Source organism: Ips typographus, linkage group LG2, assembly GCF_016097725.1.
Source record: "Ips typographus isolate SLU linkage group LG2, UJ_Ityp_2.0, whole genome shotgun sequence".
Taxonomy (NCBI): Eukaryota; Metazoa; Arthropoda; class Insecta; order Coleoptera; family Curculionidae; genus Ips; species Ips typographus.
Window position 1 is genome coordinate 1,585,198 of NC_138423.1, and position 18,710 is coordinate 1,603,907.

The window sequence follows — 18,710 nt, forward strand, 5'->3', positions numbered from 1 at the left end:
GAAAATACATACACGAAAATGCAGGTTGCAATAGACGAGCATCCAGAATCAGGAAAAACTCCAGCAGTATAATTTCAACATCAATCATCGAACCGAAAAGCTGCATAAAAATGCCGATGTTCTATCAAGAAAACCTTGCGCAGAAGACTGCAAACATTGCCACAAAGCAGAGCAACGTAAAGGAATTGTGCCCATCAGAATTATAAGGGTTCAACTGAAAGCCGATGATAAATGAAGTCCCGATCAAGTTAGGAAGAATAAATTAGAAAACAGCTACATAGGACCATTGCTGTTGAAGAAGAAACAAAGCCAATACCAACATGACAAGAAATCTCTAGCAAAGTCCTTAGGTAAGCACTTTGGTCATAGTGGTACTCGCTTTTGGTCGAAGACGGCTTGCTATAAAGAGCATGGGAGAGTGGAAAAGAGATAGGGAAGCAGCTGGTACTTCTTAGAGGAATAGTTGTCCACGTACTTCAGAAAATGCACAATGGAAAACCTGGTGCTCATTGGGGAGTCCATAAGACTTTGGACAAAATTCGGCAACGTTTCTACTGGATGAACTACTGCCAAAACGTAAAATCCTGGTGCCGACAATGCTCCACTTCTGCAGATAGCCAAGAACCACAAACCAAATCCCGGGGAACTATGACGCAGTAAAACGTAGGACTGCCACTTGAACGTTTAGCCATAGATGTCGCTGGACGTTTTTCTGAGACAAACAGAGACAACAAGTATATTCTCGTTGCCATGGACTTCTTTAGTAAATGACCTGAAGTGTTTGCTATTCCAAGTCAAGAAGTCAGCACAGTGGCTAATGTTCTAGTCGAAAATCTCTTCAGTAGATTTGGTGTGCCGTCGGAGTTACATTCTGACTAGGACATTTGAGTCCAAGCTCTTCCCAGGGCTCTGCGACCCGCTAGGCATTAGGCCTCAGTCGGAGGGTATGATCAAAAAGTTAATAAGACCATTTCAAAAGTTGTCGACAAACATCAGAAGGTTTCGGACGTGGCGTATAAGACAGTCACCATCCAAAGTTCTGATTGGTCGAGAACTTCGACTTCCATGTGATGCTGTGTCTGGGTCTCCAACAGGCCACAGCAAGGTCATTGAGGATGACGTTGACGACTTGCAGGAAAGGAGGACTCCTTGGATATTCAATGCAAATTCTGAAGCGTCTCAAGGTGTTTCTAGAGCATTGTTTTCCAATATGAAAAGGAGCGCTTTCAGCACGGGAAGATAGTGAAATTGTAGTAGTGTAATTATTTGTTGTACAGAGTGTATTGAAGTTTAAATTGACTTTGTGTAAACCCACGGGACAATCGTAACAATATATTTAAAACTTTATCATGGGAAACCAAAAGTGTGAATATGAATAGCAAATATCTAAACCATCTAAGATTTGCCGACGATATCGTCCTAATCGACAAAAGGTTCAATGAACTAAAGAAAATGATGCAGCAACTAAAGCTAGCATCGCAGGAGGTAGGACTAGAGATAAACTAAATGAGGCAAATCTACTACTACTTAAGGCCAGGAAATAGAAAATGTAGGCGAATACGTATATCTGGACATTTAAACTTAGCAAAGAGAACCAAACTCCCGAAATTACCAGAAGAGTGCACATGAACTGGGCAGCATTTGGAAAACTAAGCTTTAACCTAAAAAAATCATGTATTCCTATAAATTGTTGGTTTTCAGTTTGGAAACTGAAAATATCCGTATTTTTCGAAACTGATGCAGTTTCATCTTGTCCCAAACCTGCTATTAGTCACCAACAGTACATACAAACAATGACAATATAGGGTCTCTAGGGTCCTCTACTATAAGGGTAAATTTCAAACATGAAAAGAAAAGTGCACGGCTGTCCCGCTATTGACTACTTGACATACGGCCTGGAAACCACGACACCAACCATAAAAAGTTCCAACAAACTGAAAGTTTGGCATTAGTCTGATACACTACTTACGATGATGGAGAGCAAAGCAGAATCAAAATGAAGATGGGCAGGCCACGCGGCGAATCAACTGAACAACAGATGGACCAAAATAGTCATGCGGTGAAGACCAAGAACACATAAAGGTGGTAAAGGAAGACTCCGGAAGAGGTGGATGGAGACAGCGTAGAGCAGGAAGAGAATGGTGACATATGGCACAAAACCGCCAAAGATGGAAATTGGAAGAAAAGTGTGGACACAACAAGCCTGCTGCAGAAAAAAAAATGAATTAAAGCCGATTGATGCCGCCAGTATCTTCTTCAAGTGCTTAGCAGTTCCGGATGTTGTAGCTATTCTTACTTGGTTCGGTCGGAAAAGTTCTGCTGACGATTTGTCAAACCACGTTCTAAGATTTGCCAACCAAGATATTCTCCTTCGGCCAGGTGCTCTCCTGCTGTTAATTTTGCCTGTAGCAGTCCGTATCTATTTGGGTTCCTCATTATGTAGCCGAAATACTGCTGTTTTCAACAATTTACGCTATCTAACAGCTCTGGTTCTTTCTTAATCCGTCGCATCACTCTTGTGTTAGTAATTTTTTGTGTCCAAGATTTTTCCAGTATCCTCCTTTACAGCTATAGTTCGAACGCTTCAACTCTCTTGGTAGTCTCCTTAGTGAGAGTCCAAGGTTCTACGTCATACAGAAGTACCGAGAAAAGGATAGATTATGGCTTTTAAAAAGTGAACTCATTTTTAATAAATAGGGAGCGGGCCATATCGATGCGACATCGTGTTTCTTGAGAGTTGTCCCATCTCTCGTTAATGATTGTCCCCAAGTATGTGTACTGCCTTACTCTTTGTATTCTACTGTGTTTGATGTATAAACTGTCTTAGTCCGCAATGAATGAAACCTTCTTAAGCTTACTATGAATTGTTTTTAACGTGCCAGAGGCCTCTGACAGCCATTTTGAATTGACAGAGGCCTCTGAAACCTTCTTAAGCTTACTATGAATTGTTTTTAACGTGCCAGAGGCCTCTGATAGCCATTTTGAATGGCCAGAGGCCTCTGAAACCTTCTTAAGCTTACTAAAACTGTTTTTAACGTGCCAGAGGCCTCTGGGAGCCACTTTGTATTGCCAGAGGCCTCTGAAACCTTCTTAAGCTTACTATGAATTGTTTTTGACATGCCAGAGGCCTCTGGCAGCCATTTTGTATTGCCAGAGGCCTCTGAAACCTTCTTAAGCTTACTATGAATTGTTTTTAACATGCCAGAGGCCTCTGGCAGCCATTTTGTATTGCCAGAGGCCTCTGAAACCTTCTTAAGCTTACTAAAACGGTTTTTAACGTGCCAGAGGCCTCTGGCAGCCATTTTGTATTGCCAGAGGCCTCTGAAACCTTGTTAAGCTTACTATGAATTGTTTTTAACATGCCAGAGGCCTCTGGCAGCCATTTTGTATTGCCAGAGGCCTCTGAAACCTTCTTAAGCTTACTATGAATTGTTTTTAATGTGCCAGAGGCCTCTGACAGCCATTTTGAATTGCCAGAGGCGTCTGAAACCTTCTTAAGCTTACTAAAACTGTTTTTAACGTGCCAGAGGCCTCTGGCAGCCATTTTGAATTGCCAGAGGCCTCTGAAACCTTCTTAAGCTTACTATGAATTGTTTTTAAGGTGCCAGAGGCCTCTGACAGCCATTTTGTATTGCCAGAGGCCTCTGAAACCTTCTTAAGCTTACTATGAATTGTTTTTAAAGTGCCAGAGGCCTCTGGCAGCCATTTTGTATTGCCAGAGGCCTCTGAAACCTTCTTAAGCTTACTATGAATTGTTTTTAAAGTGCCAGAGGCCTCTGGCAGGCATTTTGAATTGCCAGAGGCCTCTGAAACCTTCTTAAGCTTACTATGTCTTCCGCAATTTCTCTTCTACTTTATGTTACGCTTCTACATTATGTTCATTTCCAACCCGTACTGTGTGCTAATTCTGCTCACCCTATCCAACAAACTTTGTAATCCTTGAAGGTTATCTACAAACATGTATGGTTACCTATTAAGTTAGGTACCGTTACACGTAAAATAAGATGGGTGACAAAATAGAGACTTGCCTCACTCCTCGCATTATATTTATTTGTTCTGTGTGACTGTCATCAATTCTCAGAACTTCCGTCTGGTTCCAATATAAATCTATTATATTACTCTTTATCTAACATTATTGTAAAGTGAAATTAAAATTGAAAAGGCCGGCAAAATCAAAAACCTCAAATAAGAGTTAACTTCCGCCGTAACAGTCTGATGCAATGTTTTCTATAACATGGAATAAAAGTATTAAACGTTGATGTAATTAAATTACAATAAAACTTTTTCTGGTAATAAATATTGATGAAATAACAGATCCAGTGACCCGAAGAAAGTTTTCATGCTAGACGAATCGTGGCATCGACCCTTGTCAATATTCCAGCCAAGAAAATAATCTGTATTCTTGCATGTCTATACTCGTGGCATTTGCAGGCGAAACCTAAACCCTTCGACTGCCGGCAATGATATAAATAACTCTTCGGCAAACACTGACTCCGATCGATATCATCTCCCATATTTTTCTGATGATTTTCCAATATTCGTTTTCGTATTTCTGTATTTACATTTATATTATCTCGCCAGTGTGACGCGAAGTGAATATTTGGCGGATTGTCGGTTCCAGACGGGATGTTTATATGGATATTACTTACTTCAAAGGCGGAACCGATTTTAATGAGAATAGATGAGCGGTGAATCACAAAACATGTCATAAAAGTATATAGGGAAAAGTTTAAATTTTTGCCTAAATTCACTTATTAAGCTTTTATACTGTCGTGTATTATTTTGACAGAGTACGCCTAAAGGATGTTTTAGAAATAATGAGAACAAAAGGTCTTAATCATAGACTAATTAACCTAACATACGACATTAACACCCAGTGTAAAACAAAAATCAGGGCAGGACATATGACAACAAAAGACATAGAGATCAACACAGGAATTAGACAAGGCGATTCACTTAGCCCCTTCATATTTAATTTGATAATGGATAAAATAATTGAAAACCTACCCAAAACTGCTGGATTCAAAATGGGAGGCACATTCTTCCATGCCGTCTGCTATGCTGACGATGCTGTCCTTATTGCGGATTCCGAGGAAAATCTCCAAAGATTACTACATTCCTTTAACACTCAAGCAAAAGAATTAAATATGGTCATTAACACCGAGAAGACCAAATGCTTAGTAACATCTAAAGAACCGATAAGATGCAAGTTGGAAATAGATTCTAAAATTATCGAACAGGTAAACCACTTTAAGTATCTGGGAGCAGAAATAACGAGCCATGGAAATCTGTATAACGAAGTTAGAGAGCAAACAATGAAGGGGGCTAGAATTTCGGGATGCCTGAGAGAAATTGTCTGGAAGAACAAATACCTTAACACCGAAAGCAAAACCAGAATATATAAAACGGCCGTAAGACCTATCATAACATACGCGGCAGAGACAAGATCAGACACAAACAGAAGTCTACAACTGATGAGAACAGTCGAAATGAAAACATTAAGAACCATACAAGGCAAAACGCTACACACACATTCGGAATGAAGATATTAGGCAACAATGCGAAATACAGGACATAGGAAGGTGGGTGAGACAGAGACGAAGATTTTGGAACAAACATATAAAAAGAATGGAGGACAGCAGACTCGTCAAAGCCGCAAAAATGAACAACCCAGTAGGAAAAAGATCACAGGGAAGACCACCAAAACGATGGCGAGAATGCTGGACATCATCCTCCGGGGAGGACATGCTGGCAATGAACAGGCAGTAGCCTATTAATATGGTTCACCATGTTAGAAAGAAAGAAGAAGAAGAAGAAGAAGAAGTGTATTATTTACTTTTCAGGGCTAAAGGGGATAAGTTCCTGCTGAATATGTTCAAATTAGCAATCATTTCCCTTTAAGTTTGCACATCTCTAGTTAAGTTTAGAAGTAAAACTTAACCTTGTGTCTGTCTGTTTGTCAGTTAGATGTTGGTTGTTGGGATATTCTTTTTTTTTGGTCCAGAAACATATCTCGTATAAGAATATCAAGAAGGCCTTAATTCTTACCGACTCCAAGAGTGCCATACAAAAAGTGGATGACAATATCATAAACCCTAAAAATGACTTTTAATTGAACCAAGATAGCAGGATTTCAGATTTCTTTCGCTTGGATACCAAGCCATTCCAAAATAAACGGGAATTAAAAAGTGGATCAATTTGCAAAATTAGGGAGAAACCTCAATGTTCCTTTGCAACTAGACCTAGACATAAGACATATCTTGCCTTACACAAGGCAAGAATTGATGATGACAATTTAGAATTGGGGTGGCAGATTCCCCATTTTGTGAATGCGGAGCAATTGAGGACTTGAATCACTTATTTTTCCAATGCTCTATCAACTATGTTGGAGCACATTGACCTTTATAGAGACCTGCAGAATGGGGGTGTATCATCCCCCAAGCAAAGCTCAAAAACTACACAATACAACCAATTGATTTGTATACCGAACCACCAAGAGGCCTGCCTGGGGATGGCCTAGAGTGAGACAAATCCTAGGCAGAAAGAAAACCACTGGCAAATTGCCCCATAAAGGGAGCAGAAGCCATATTCTTCTAGTTAGATAGGGGATTCAGGAAGGAAGGAAGGATTGACAAGTATGATAAATGATGGATGATAAAGAGTTCCGAGTCCGAGTAAGAGTCTTTTCTACTTAGTAAGTTTGCGTAAATAAGTACCTAACCGATGCAATAATATCTGAAGATGACAAACTAATAACAGATAGATCACAGGAAAAGGAGCGATGGGAAAATTGTTGGGAGAAAATAATGGAGAACACTGGACACATATAGACATGTACCACCTGATTCTTTGTTTGTTTTCGACTCCCTTGAAACCTACAAAAGTGTGGATTAGCAGGGTTATCTCATGCTCCATGATCCTCGCCCGAGGTAAATATACTCAATATTCAACAAAGTAAAAATATTGTAACAAACAAATCAAAACATTTATTCAGTTTATATTTTTCAGGATTTCATTTTAACAATATTGACCGAAAATAACTTTAATGAAATTAATGACACACATTTAGGCTGGTCAAATTTTAATTTATTGGTAAATCTTTCTGTCTATTGAATTTTACTTTTCCAATTTTACTTTATATAACCGGTAAATAACCGGTCTTTTTGTTAATTGTGTGATTAATTAAATTTACGTTAATCACTCCATAAAAAAATAAGGTGCAGAGAAGTTGAGTTGAGTTGTGTGGGATATTTGGAGTTTAAAAAATCTGTCATAAAAACATCCTCAAAAAAATCACTTTACCTCTTTTCAAACTGAGGTAAATAACAGTTCACTGTTTTTCAATTTTCACTATTTTATAAACTTTAAAGTCATCATTTCTGCCAAAAGGTAACAAAAATGACAGAAATAGAGATGTAGTGGTTGGTGAATTGGAATGTGATGATGAAAATAAAAATAGAGACTGAATATGAATAATAGTATAAGATAAGTAGATTCGCTCAAACTATCATACTAACCTGCTTGTAAAACCTCATATTTTTCAAAACTTTTGAATTAATTTAAATATGTTTTTACTAAAACTGGTTTAGTTTTATTTAAACAAAAACGTACCTGACATTTTCCATTTATGCACATATCCAAACTGCCAGGTCGGCACCGGGTACCATCCTGAACTTTGTCCTTAAATTTGACGACAATTATAAGAGGTTTCTCGTCGGTTCTTTTGGGATTTCCTTTGCAAATCAGCGAACAAGGTTCAAGCTCGTCATAAAATGGGAACCATTCGTAAAAGGAGCCTTGATATGGGATGGAGTTGTAGCTGGCGCATTGTTCTTCGCGAAATGGTAGCGAATTCAGTGGGCAAGGCTGAAAAAAATAAGTTTAAGTAGATTTGACAGTCAAATGGACACATAGTCATTACAACATTAAGTTCAAATATTTTTATTGCATTATACAAATTAATCACTCAAATAATACACGTAATATATATAATTTCATAGTTCTCTGTTGCGGACTCTATAATGCTGTTGTTGTGATCCCTTATGTCTCTCCTCTATATACTCCTTTTAACTTTTATGTTAAGTTCTCTATAGTTAGGGTCACTTCTATGTGTGTTTCTTCTTATATTCATGAGGTATCTTGTTTTTTTTTAATCTTACTGCATTTTGGTTTTTTCCCCGAACAGATCTGTTTTGTCGCTGTCTGCATGCTGTTTCTTATTTTTTGTTTAAATTCATCCAGATTCATTTCCGTCATCTGGGCATTAGAATAAAGTTTGCTTTTAATGTTCCTTTGATAGGTGTTAACATTTTGGGTGTCGATTAGTTTTTTCTTTCCGTTCCAAGCTTAATTTAGATTTTTGCCATTACCAGTCTATGGTCACTGCCTGTATTGAATCTATTTAATGCTGAAACATTGGTTATTATGTACCTTTTATTCGTTATTATATTTATTCGAACTTGATAAAACAATAAGTGAGCTGAAAGGGTCAGGAGGAAGAATTGAGATCAGTGAGGTTCATTTCATCTGCCCTGCCAGAATTATATCAGGCTGTAACTACAACAATTGACATCATGTTTCGTCAAAATGAACAAGAAGTTACCATAGGCTTTGTAAAATGTAAATTAGTCCTGGAGGAGTCAAGGCAGTGTAAATCAAAGCAAGGCAATCCACAGTCGGCATTTCAAATAAGATCAGTGAGGAAGTCTTTTGGAGGAAATAGTCGTGGAAGACCAGGTCATTGGAATCAAGGAGTTTCAAGACAGTTTGAAACTCCTTGAAAAATTTTCCTTTCCGATGTCATTTTTGTGATAAAGTGGGACATAAGAAGACTGATTGTTACAAATGGAAACATAGGAGTACACATGGACAAAGTAACTATAGAAGAGAAAGTTTTTACCTGACGATGAAATAAGTTTTATGTGTGCTGAAGATGTACTAAATCAGAAAGAAAATAAGGTTAGTAATAATGTAGTAATACCTAATCATCTTCTAAAAAGTTATTTAGGGAAATATTTGGAGAATAGGTTAGATATAGATCGCAGTATAAATGTTGCAAAGAAAATTCAATACAAGCGAAGCAGGAAGGTAACTTACATTTAAAATTAAAAACTGGTACTGAGTGAAAAATGTGTGGGTTTGTGATGACTACAGTATAATTTATTATCTGTCAAAAAATTGGAAGAAAGTGGGTTTAAAGTAATAATTTTTAAAGGAAAATCAATCAAAAGAATAATGTGATAGTATTGGAGGGGTTTTCAGTTGGATATTTATGTGTGGTTGATTTTCTTTTGGTTTCTGGAAACTTAGATTCAGGAAACTTGATTACTGTTGAAGATGCCATGTTAAAGCATAGGCAGATGGGTAATAAGTAATATATCACTTTTGTTGATCATTTTTGTATGTGTTATTTGCCGGAAAAGAAAAGTTAAGCTTTTGAAAAGTTTTGCAATTATGTGCGAATGGTTGAGGTTAAATTTAATGTTAAAATTAGTAAGCTAAGATGTGATAATGATGGAGACTTCTGCTCAGACGTTTAAACATTTTTGTAAAAATAAAGGAATTAAAATTCAGTACACTGTAGCCTATAATCCTTCACAAAATGGAGTTGCGGAGAGGTTTAACAGGACTATAATGGGAGAAGGCCAGGTGTTTAATTTGTAATTCAGGATTACCAAAATATTTTTGGGGAGATGCTGTATGTGTATCAATATATTTAATTAACCGATTAGAGACGCGTGCTTTAAAATAGGGAATTTTACCAGCAGAAATATGGAATGGAGTGAAACCAGATCTCAGTAAAATTAAATTATTTGGGTGTACAGCTTATAATTTAGTGCCAAAAGAATTGAGAAAATCAATGGGTACAGATTGTAGGACCCTATAGCAAAAAGGGTAGTTCATGCAAGAAATGTAATATTTAAGGAAATTGACAAGAAAAGTGATTCTGAGAACACTCAGAAGAAGAAAATAAGGGAATTGTAAAAGCAAAAAAAGAGACAGTAGAAAATGTTAACGATGAGACGAACGAATGAGACGTATACCAGAATATTTGAAAGATTTTGAACTAGATGAACAGGATCATGCTAATTTATTTGTTGCATTATCTGCAGGAAATTTTGTGTCAGATATACCAACAATTTATAGTAAAGCTGTTTAAATGAATATTGGGTGGCAGCAGGCTGTTCAAGAAGAACTTTCAAATATTGCAGAGAATAAAACTTGGGATTTAGTAGAAAGACCTGAAAACATTATTGATTCAAAATAGGTTTTCAGTGAAAAATTAGTAGATGGAAAAATGAAGAAAAAAGCAAGACTGGTAGCAAGAGGCTACAAACAAAGCACAATAACGGAAGAAATATGTTCTCCAGTAGCACAAATGGCTTGTTTGCGTATGTTATCATTGTTTGTTGAGTTTGATTTACAGGCTTGATGTAAAGTCAGCTTTCCTTTATGGGGTGTTAAAAGAACCAGTTTTTATGGAGCTACCTGAGGGTGTTACAAGAAATAATAATGGTAGTTATGTTTGCAAAGTTAATAAAGCTTTGTATGGTCTTCGACAATCTCCAAAATGCTGGAACAATTTATTTAGTCTTGGTGAGTTTGGGTTTTCAGCGATCAAGTAAAGATGCTTGTTTGTACAATGTTAATGCTAGTACATTTGTTCTTATTCATGTTGATGACTTAATAATGTTTTCTAGATACCAAATGATTTTTAAAAGACAGAATTTCACAATGAATCTTGGATTAGAAATTATAAAGAGAAAAGATAGTTTACATAAGACAATCTAATTTACTTAAGTCGTATTATTCGTTGATGCTCTATTTTCTACCATTGTTTCTGGGACACTCGGTTTTGAAATATGACGCAATGACCGTGAACTTAAAAAAATAGGACAAACAGGGTTCTTTACTGAATGAGTTCCCTAGCATATAACGTGTCCCTGTCTTTAAAGAAATAGGACATATTTTAAGATCTTTACTTCATCTGGTTTCGAATCACTTTCACAACATCTGAATACCAATTCAATATATATCAAGTCAATCTAACCTATCACAACAACGTATAATTAAAATCAAGTGAAATTGCAAAATTATTCGAGAAATGTCTGTGAAAATGATCTAAAATTGCTTACCAGTCAAATCTATAACTTTCAGATCCTGAAAACTTTGAAAACTCGAAATTTCAATTGAAATTCAATGTTGAAAAGTTCAGTTTAACAAATTCTAGAAGAAATAATATTAAAATACAAATTTCAGACTGCCTTTAGTCCTAAAATTGGTTGATTTCATCAACTGCCAGGTTTTACAGCCAAAACTAGAACTTTCAGTATTTAAAAATTTTGAAAACACGAAATTTCATTTGAAATTTAATACTGAAAAGTCCAGTTTTATGATTTATAGAAGAAATAATATTAAAAGACAAATTTCAGGACTTTCAGACTGTCTTTAGTCCTAAAATTGGTTGATTTCAACAACTGCGAGGTCTTACAGCCAAAACTAGAACTTTCAGGCTCTGAAAACTTTGAAAACACGAAATTTCAATTGAAATTTAATGCTGAAAAGTTAAATTTAACAAATTCTAGAAGAAATATTATAATATAAATTTTAGGACTTTCAGACTGCCTTTAGTCCTAAAATTGGTTGATTTCAACAACTGCGAGGTCTTATAGCCAAAACTAGAACTTTCAGGCTCTGAAAACTTTGAAAACACGAAATTTCAATTGAAATTTAATGCTGAAAAGTTCAGTTTAACAAATTCTAGAAGAAATAATCTTATAATATAAATTTTAGGACTTTCAGACTGTATTTAGTCCTAAAATTGGTTGATTTCAACAACTGCGAGGTCTTACAGCCAAAACTAGAACTTTCAGGCTCTGAAAACACGAAATTTCAATTGAAATTTAATGCTGAAAAGTCCAGTTTAACAAATTCTAGAAGAAATAATATTAAAAGACAAATTTCAGGACTTTCAGACTGTCTTTAGTCCTAAAATTGGTTGATTTCAACAACTGCGAGGTCTTACAGCCAAAACTAGAACTTTCAGGCTCTGAAAACACGAAATTTCAATTGAAATTTAATGCTGAAAAGTCCAGTTTAACAAATTCTAGAAGAAATAATATTAAAAGACAAATTTCAGGACTTTCACACTGTCTTTAGTCCTAAAATTGGTTGATTTCAACAACTGCGAGGTCTTACAGCCAAAACTAGAACATTCAGGCTCTGAAAACACGAAATTTCAATTGAAATTTAATGCTGAAAAGTCCAGTTTAACAAATTCTAGAAGAAATAATATTAAAAGACAAATTTCAGGACTTTCACACTGTCTTTAGTCCTAAAATTGGTTGATTTCAACAACTGCGAGGTCTTACAGCCAAAACTAGAACTTTCAGGCTCTGAAAACTTTGAAAACACGAAATTTCAATTAAAATTCAGTACTGAAAAGTCCAGTTTTATGAATTCTAGAAGAAATCATATAGAAAGACAAATTTTAGGACTTTCAGACTGTCTTCAGTACTAAAATTGGTTGATTTCAACAACTGCGAGGTCTTACAGCCAAAACTAGAACTTTCAGGCTTTAAAAACTTTCAAAACACGAAATTATTAAAGCCTGAAAGTTCTAGTTTTGGCTGTAAGACCTTGCAAGTTGTCTTCACCAGTTTAGTAACTGATTTTCACCTTCTTTTGTTCAATTTCACTTCAATTTCTTCAATTTGTTCTTATTATTAAGAAACCCACATTTGGTGCAATAAAGTGAAATACCACAGACATGAAATTATTTTAAGGACATATTAGTTGCGAATTCTTAAGAAAACACAAAGACATTCACCTAGGTAACCGATAGGAATCGAATATCACCCACTGGAAGTATGTTGGGCAAAGACCAACGCAGAAGCTGTTTAAATATAAATTGAAAGAGTAAAATGCAGAACATGTGACAAGGACGCCAAGCCGCCTATTGCGCCCTGAGGCAAAGGCAGATCGACATTGAGATCCGGAATACTTTTTAATCAACGGTATCAAGCAAACAAAAACAGCTTTATACCACAATATAGGCAGTGAACGTATATTCGCTTTTACATTTTTATGATTCATGTAGAAGTATCTATACAGGGTGTACCTGAATTACATGCAAACTAATATTTTTAAGACGTTGATTATTCAGTTTATAAAATAAATTTTAACTTTAACTGTAACCTTAGGATTAACAATAAATTTAGTATTAACGTTAAAAAAAATATATGGCCTAGGAACAGGTTTCGGACTAATTTTTTAATTTCTTAATGGTTCTGACAATTTCCATATTTAACCAAGCAAATTAGGCCACCCTGTACAAAGTGTCTGAAATTTGCTGGTTTTACGGGGTATCTCCAAAAGCCATGTGGTTTTCGCGATTTTTGTGAAAGGAACGATGGAGCAGTACCTTCCACAGCTGCCCCCGTTTCTGAGCTACAGGGTGATTTTAAAAATATGATAATTTGGAACCTTCCTGGTATTTTCTTTATTATTAGCGACGAAGAAGAACTACAACTGGTTTTCCATAGAAAACGGAGAATCCAAATATTTAATCCGTTTTTTTTTTTATCGAGCACACCGTTTTTAAGATACGAACCAAACAAGAATAAGCTAAAAATTACCTTTTCAAAAATATGTAAAACACTACACACAACACAACGTAGAAAATTCCTTTTTACAATTTTTTGATATTTTTTTAAACAACCGAGCTCGCTTTATTGAACTTGTTTAGGGTCTTTTAAAACAGTTTTCAGTGCTTTGACACAGTTTTTAGAGATTATCTCCCTGAAGAGGCCCTTTAGGGCCAAATTGCCCTAATGTAATCTTGTTGACGATGAAATTTCATACAACTTTCTCGTCGTACACTTTTTTGATATTTTTCCAAATAACCGTGTAACGTCTAGTTATACTTGGTTAGAGTCTTTGTAAGCACTTTTTGTGGGTTAACACAGTTTTTCGGAAATATCTCACTGAAAAGGTCCTTTAGGGCAAAAGTGCTCTTATGCAATCTGGTAAAAGGTGAAATTCCCTACAACTTTCTCCTTTTACACTTTTTTCATATTTTTCCAAATAACCGAGGAACGCTTGGTTGAACTTAGAGGCTTTAGGAACTTAGAGGAGCAGAGAATTCATTCAAACATTGGGAAAAAATACCATAATGTAGTATACGGACGAATCTAAAACTTCCGAAGGGACTGGAGCAGGAGTCTACAGGCCTCGCACCAAATACTCCGAACCCATGGGCCAGTTCCCTAGCATTTTTCAAGCGGAAATTCACGCCATAGAAAGGTGTATTCAGTTCAACCTCGACAGGAAATACCGGAACAAGGAAATTGCGATCCTTTCCGATAGCCATCAAAGCGTTGAGCTCATCTAACATCAACTCGATGATGGTCCTGAAATGCCTAGGAAAGCTCAATGATCTAGGAAGGAACAACAAGGTAACCCTCCTCTGGGTTCACATATGTCCAAGAAGTACTTAATAAAGCTGAAGAAGAACTGAGAGCAACGCACTGGCAAAGACTTCCAGGACCAAAGATCTCCTCGGCAAGTTTAACCGAAGACACTGATTAACTTCAGCAAAATTAGTCTTAAGGCATTAACGGGGTTTCTAACGGGTCATTGTCGACTCAGAGAACACCTAAGGAAGCTAGGCCTAGAATAGGACAGTACCTGAAGGTTTTGCGGAGAAGAACCAGTAACACCCCACCACATCTTGCTGGAGTGTTATGCTGTACGCCACAGAAGATTAAACACACTGGGATTACACCAGCTGGCTGTGGAAGAAATACCTCGAATAGACCTACTCAAGATCCTGAAATTCCTAAGGGAACTAAATCTTGAGGGGCTGCTATGAACAAGGAAACCTTGAGATATTGGACTTTGATCACTAACAAGTTTCATGCAGTTTTGTTTGAACCTAAATAACTTCCTTATGTGACTGAAATGGTAAGGACTTTAATATGTCGAGAGATTGCCAATAAAATAGGCTTTCTAAAAATATGACAACATTGGTTAATTGATTTGGCGGTTTGGCCGACAGAGGGCGTCAACGTTGACTATTTTTTTTTTCACTTTTTTGATGCAGTATTTTACTCAATCATAAATAAATCAAAATAGATTTTTTTAAATCAAATGAAATGGACTTCTAACGATATAGCAACACTGGTTTAAATAACATTGTGATGAGAAAAAAACGGATTAGATATTTGGACTCTACGTTAAATTTTCTATGGGAAACCATTTGTAGTTCTTCTGTTTCACTAAAAATAAAGAAAATACGAGGGGGACTATAAATTCGTATATTCAAAATCATCCTGTAGCTCAGAAATGTAGAGCAGTTGTGGACTACTTCATCGTTCCTTTCACAAAAATCAAGTACAGGTTTGCGAACAACAATCCTGTACATACTCATTCATTTCTGTTTACTTACTTCTTATATCATTTGCCCTAATGATTTGGTTTTGTCCATTAATAAAAAATGATTTACTTCAAGGCGAATCGATGAAAGTCTGATAGGGTGATTATGGAAAAAAATAAATATAATATAATAATTTTTCCTTAATTACAATTATTTACCTATTTCTGAATTAATTTTCAATTATCATTAATACGAATTTAATAATTGATTTTACTTCAGAGAAAATATTTATTAATTCACTGTAAAAAAACTATTTTTATATCAGTCATGCTATTAGAGTATCGGGTGAGGTAAAACGGGTTTTATATTACTTTTTATACAAAAAACGTGCCTGCGTTTGGACGGGAATTAATTTTTTAATGTGTAGTCCAGTTCCGTCCAATAAACATAATATTTGAGTTGTTTAAGTAATTTAATTCAGGATTTCACAGAAAAACTACATAATCTACATAAACTTAAAGTGCATAACATAATGCATTATGCATAAGTTATCAATCAGCAGTCATCAACTTTTCAACAACTTTTTTGTAGCAGTTCAATCAACTAGGTACAAAAAAAAGTTATTCTGGATAATTTACTAGTGTTGGGCATAATCGATACATTTTCCTAATCGATTGAATCGAAATAATCGCTTTGAATAGTACCTATATTGATCATTCGATAGATCGATTATAAATAAATCAGGGTGCAAGGTGCCGTGTTTTATGCATACTTATTCATAATCGAACGATTCGAAAGAATAATTGTTTTAAACTTTGGACCATCAAATAAAAATTTGTTTGATCGATTATGAACACTAAGACACACATAACAAACCACCTAAAATTTAATTATAGATGAGGCAATAGAAAAATGAAAATAAACGCAAAATTGTAATCAAAAAGACAAATAAAATTGATGATAATTATGATATTTGTCTGAAGTAGTGTTGCCAGGTCTGCATTTTGTTTTTTTGGTGCTAGTTTCATATGTCGAAATGCTGCAAACTTTCAAATACCAGTCTATGAAGCTATAGAAGCAAAAAGACATTCTCAAAAGCAATACAGTTCTAATTCATTTTAAGTAAATTTTATAGGTTTTTTAGTTGAATTTTGACGGTTGTGACTTGAAAATGTATATGATTTCATTATTTTAAATGTTTAAAAATTTATGTTTATTAGACGTATTATTGGACGACAAAAGCATCACAGTTCTTCAGATGATATTTAATGGAATCTTCAACACAGGCCAAATGGTTAACATCGAATTTTGTCCCCTTGACTATAATTTACTACCCTGTCTGTACTTGTTCTTTACATTGATGTAAAGGTTTTTCTTAAAACAGGCTCATGAATCACTATCTTCAAAATTACCACACGCTGTATTCCTAGTAAAAGTAATACACTTGAAAATCGTGAACAAATGTTAATTAATTTAATTTGCATTCCCAAATTGTCGCCTTAAAAATATAGATTTCTAGTTCAAGACCACTATTTGCACAATCGTTCTACTAATAATGGTCGTAATTCATACTTTAAAAACGACGTGGGAACACTTTCACAACGTAACCTTGCTCTATTGGTGCAATTTTCAAGTTCACGGAATCGTTTAATGACAACATGATAATGATCTTTGAATCTGTACAGTAATAGGTGCCACATTACCATAATATGCGAAAAGTTTTTCACAATAGGAATTTGTGTATACAGGGAGTACCAGTAATGAGAGTTACTTAATAACGGTAAATAAAGAAGTTTAAGAGTATGTTACGTTGCATAGTTTAAAAAATTGAGTAGAGCTCGAATCAGCTAAGAAAAGGCCACAGGCGTCATCAAACGATGATGTCACGATCTCTGTACGTCTCGCTTTAAATATTGCTGCTCTCGTTACTTTCCAAGTTGTTGCAGCCAGTCAGTGGCGTGCTATTATTTTATCAGTAAAATGAAACATTTTCGTCGTTTTTAATAAAGAAAATAAAAGACAACAAGTTTTTCAAAGGAATGGAAACTCCTTCTGCTTCTTTCTTCATAAATTGTAAGACGTTACTGACGATTTCACGGCCTTGGCTGTATATGATAACACCTTTCTTTCCAACCTTTTTCGAAAGACATTTTGACAAAATAACGTTTTTTATTCATAACACTATGTGAACTTCAACTGCGACCATCAACAATACAACCAAAACACCAGACTAAAACGGAACCTAACCTAACCCCCTAAGTCTCCCTGTCCGCCACTACATTTTTTTAAACTTGGCAACACCGTTTAGAGTGCCGGCTAGTAAAAGCATATAAAAAGGTCCAAATGTCCCTGGCCGCTGCCGCATCTGTTTTAATTGTGTCCAAGTAAAAACCGTACTACGTTGCCAAGTGGCTTTTTGACCGCTTAACAATATATTTTCGGGAATATTTTAATAGGACGCCTCTGATTATATCTAATGCGACGGCAACTGTAGAAGGAGAAAGAAATAGTTTTAAAAACTGCGTCATTGATGATGCGGTGGCCTTTTCTCATCTGATTCGAGCTCTAACAAGTGTGTAAAGCCGTAAACATAAACTTAAAAATTGTCTTGGAAACGGAAAATTCACTTAGGAAGTTTAAAAAATATTATTGTAGCCAGTTTTCATAGTTTCCAGACAAATAAAAGACTTTAGTTTTGAAAATTGAATTAGAAAAGATAAAAATTTCAGAAGCTTAAAAATTGTGTTTGTAACCAGTTTTCATGCAAATCGAGAGACTTTAATACTAAAAATTGACTTTTAGACATAAAAACTACTTTTTCAAGAATTTGTTACTACAAATTCATACATTTAAACCTTAAAAATTGACTTGAACCCCAAAATGTGACTGAACTAATGAAAAGTGACATCAGAAGCTTAAAATTTGCATTTGAAGTAAGTTTTCATAATTTGAAGACAAATTTCAATATTTTAGTCTTGAAAATGGTGTTAGATGCAGGACATTGACATTAGATTCATGAAAATTGTCTTGAAAACTAACTTTTCGTGCTTTTCACTTTGCTTTTAATTTTCTTTGAATTCTGGACTATTTTGAGTGCTTCAAAACTGCTTTCAGCTTGGAAAATCGAATTTCAAGACCAAGTTATTGACATAGCAAACTTAAAAAACAATTTTTACATTCTTCATAGACTTAAAATAGCATTCCAAGCTTTGTCACTATTAAATCGACTTCTAGACACCTCAGTGCTAAAAATTCGGGTATTTCTTAATAAACTAGACTGTTTTTAGTGTTTTAAGGCTGTTTTCAGTGCCTCAAATCGAGTTTCAAGACTATC

The 18,710-nt window shown here is 35.4% G+C and overlaps 1 protein-coding gene across 5 annotated transcripts in view; it reads right to left on the reverse strand.

The window, feature by feature from the left end:
• nolo (ADAMTS-like no long nerve cord) overlaps window positions 1–18,710 on the reverse strand; it is a 219,832-nt gene that overhangs the window by 60,129 nt on the left and 140,993 nt on the right. For all 5 annotated transcript variants that reach the window (XR_014177111.1, XR_014177110.1, XM_081973358.1 and 2 more), the window contains exon 6: window positions 7,612–7,866. Coding sequence is in view for 3 of the 5 variants with exons in the window: in XM_081973358.1 (XP_081829484.1) it covers window positions 7,612–7,866 (255 nt within the window). In the remaining 2 variants the exon portion in view is untranslated. The remainder of the gene's footprint in view (window positions 1–7,611; window positions 7,867–18,710) is intronic.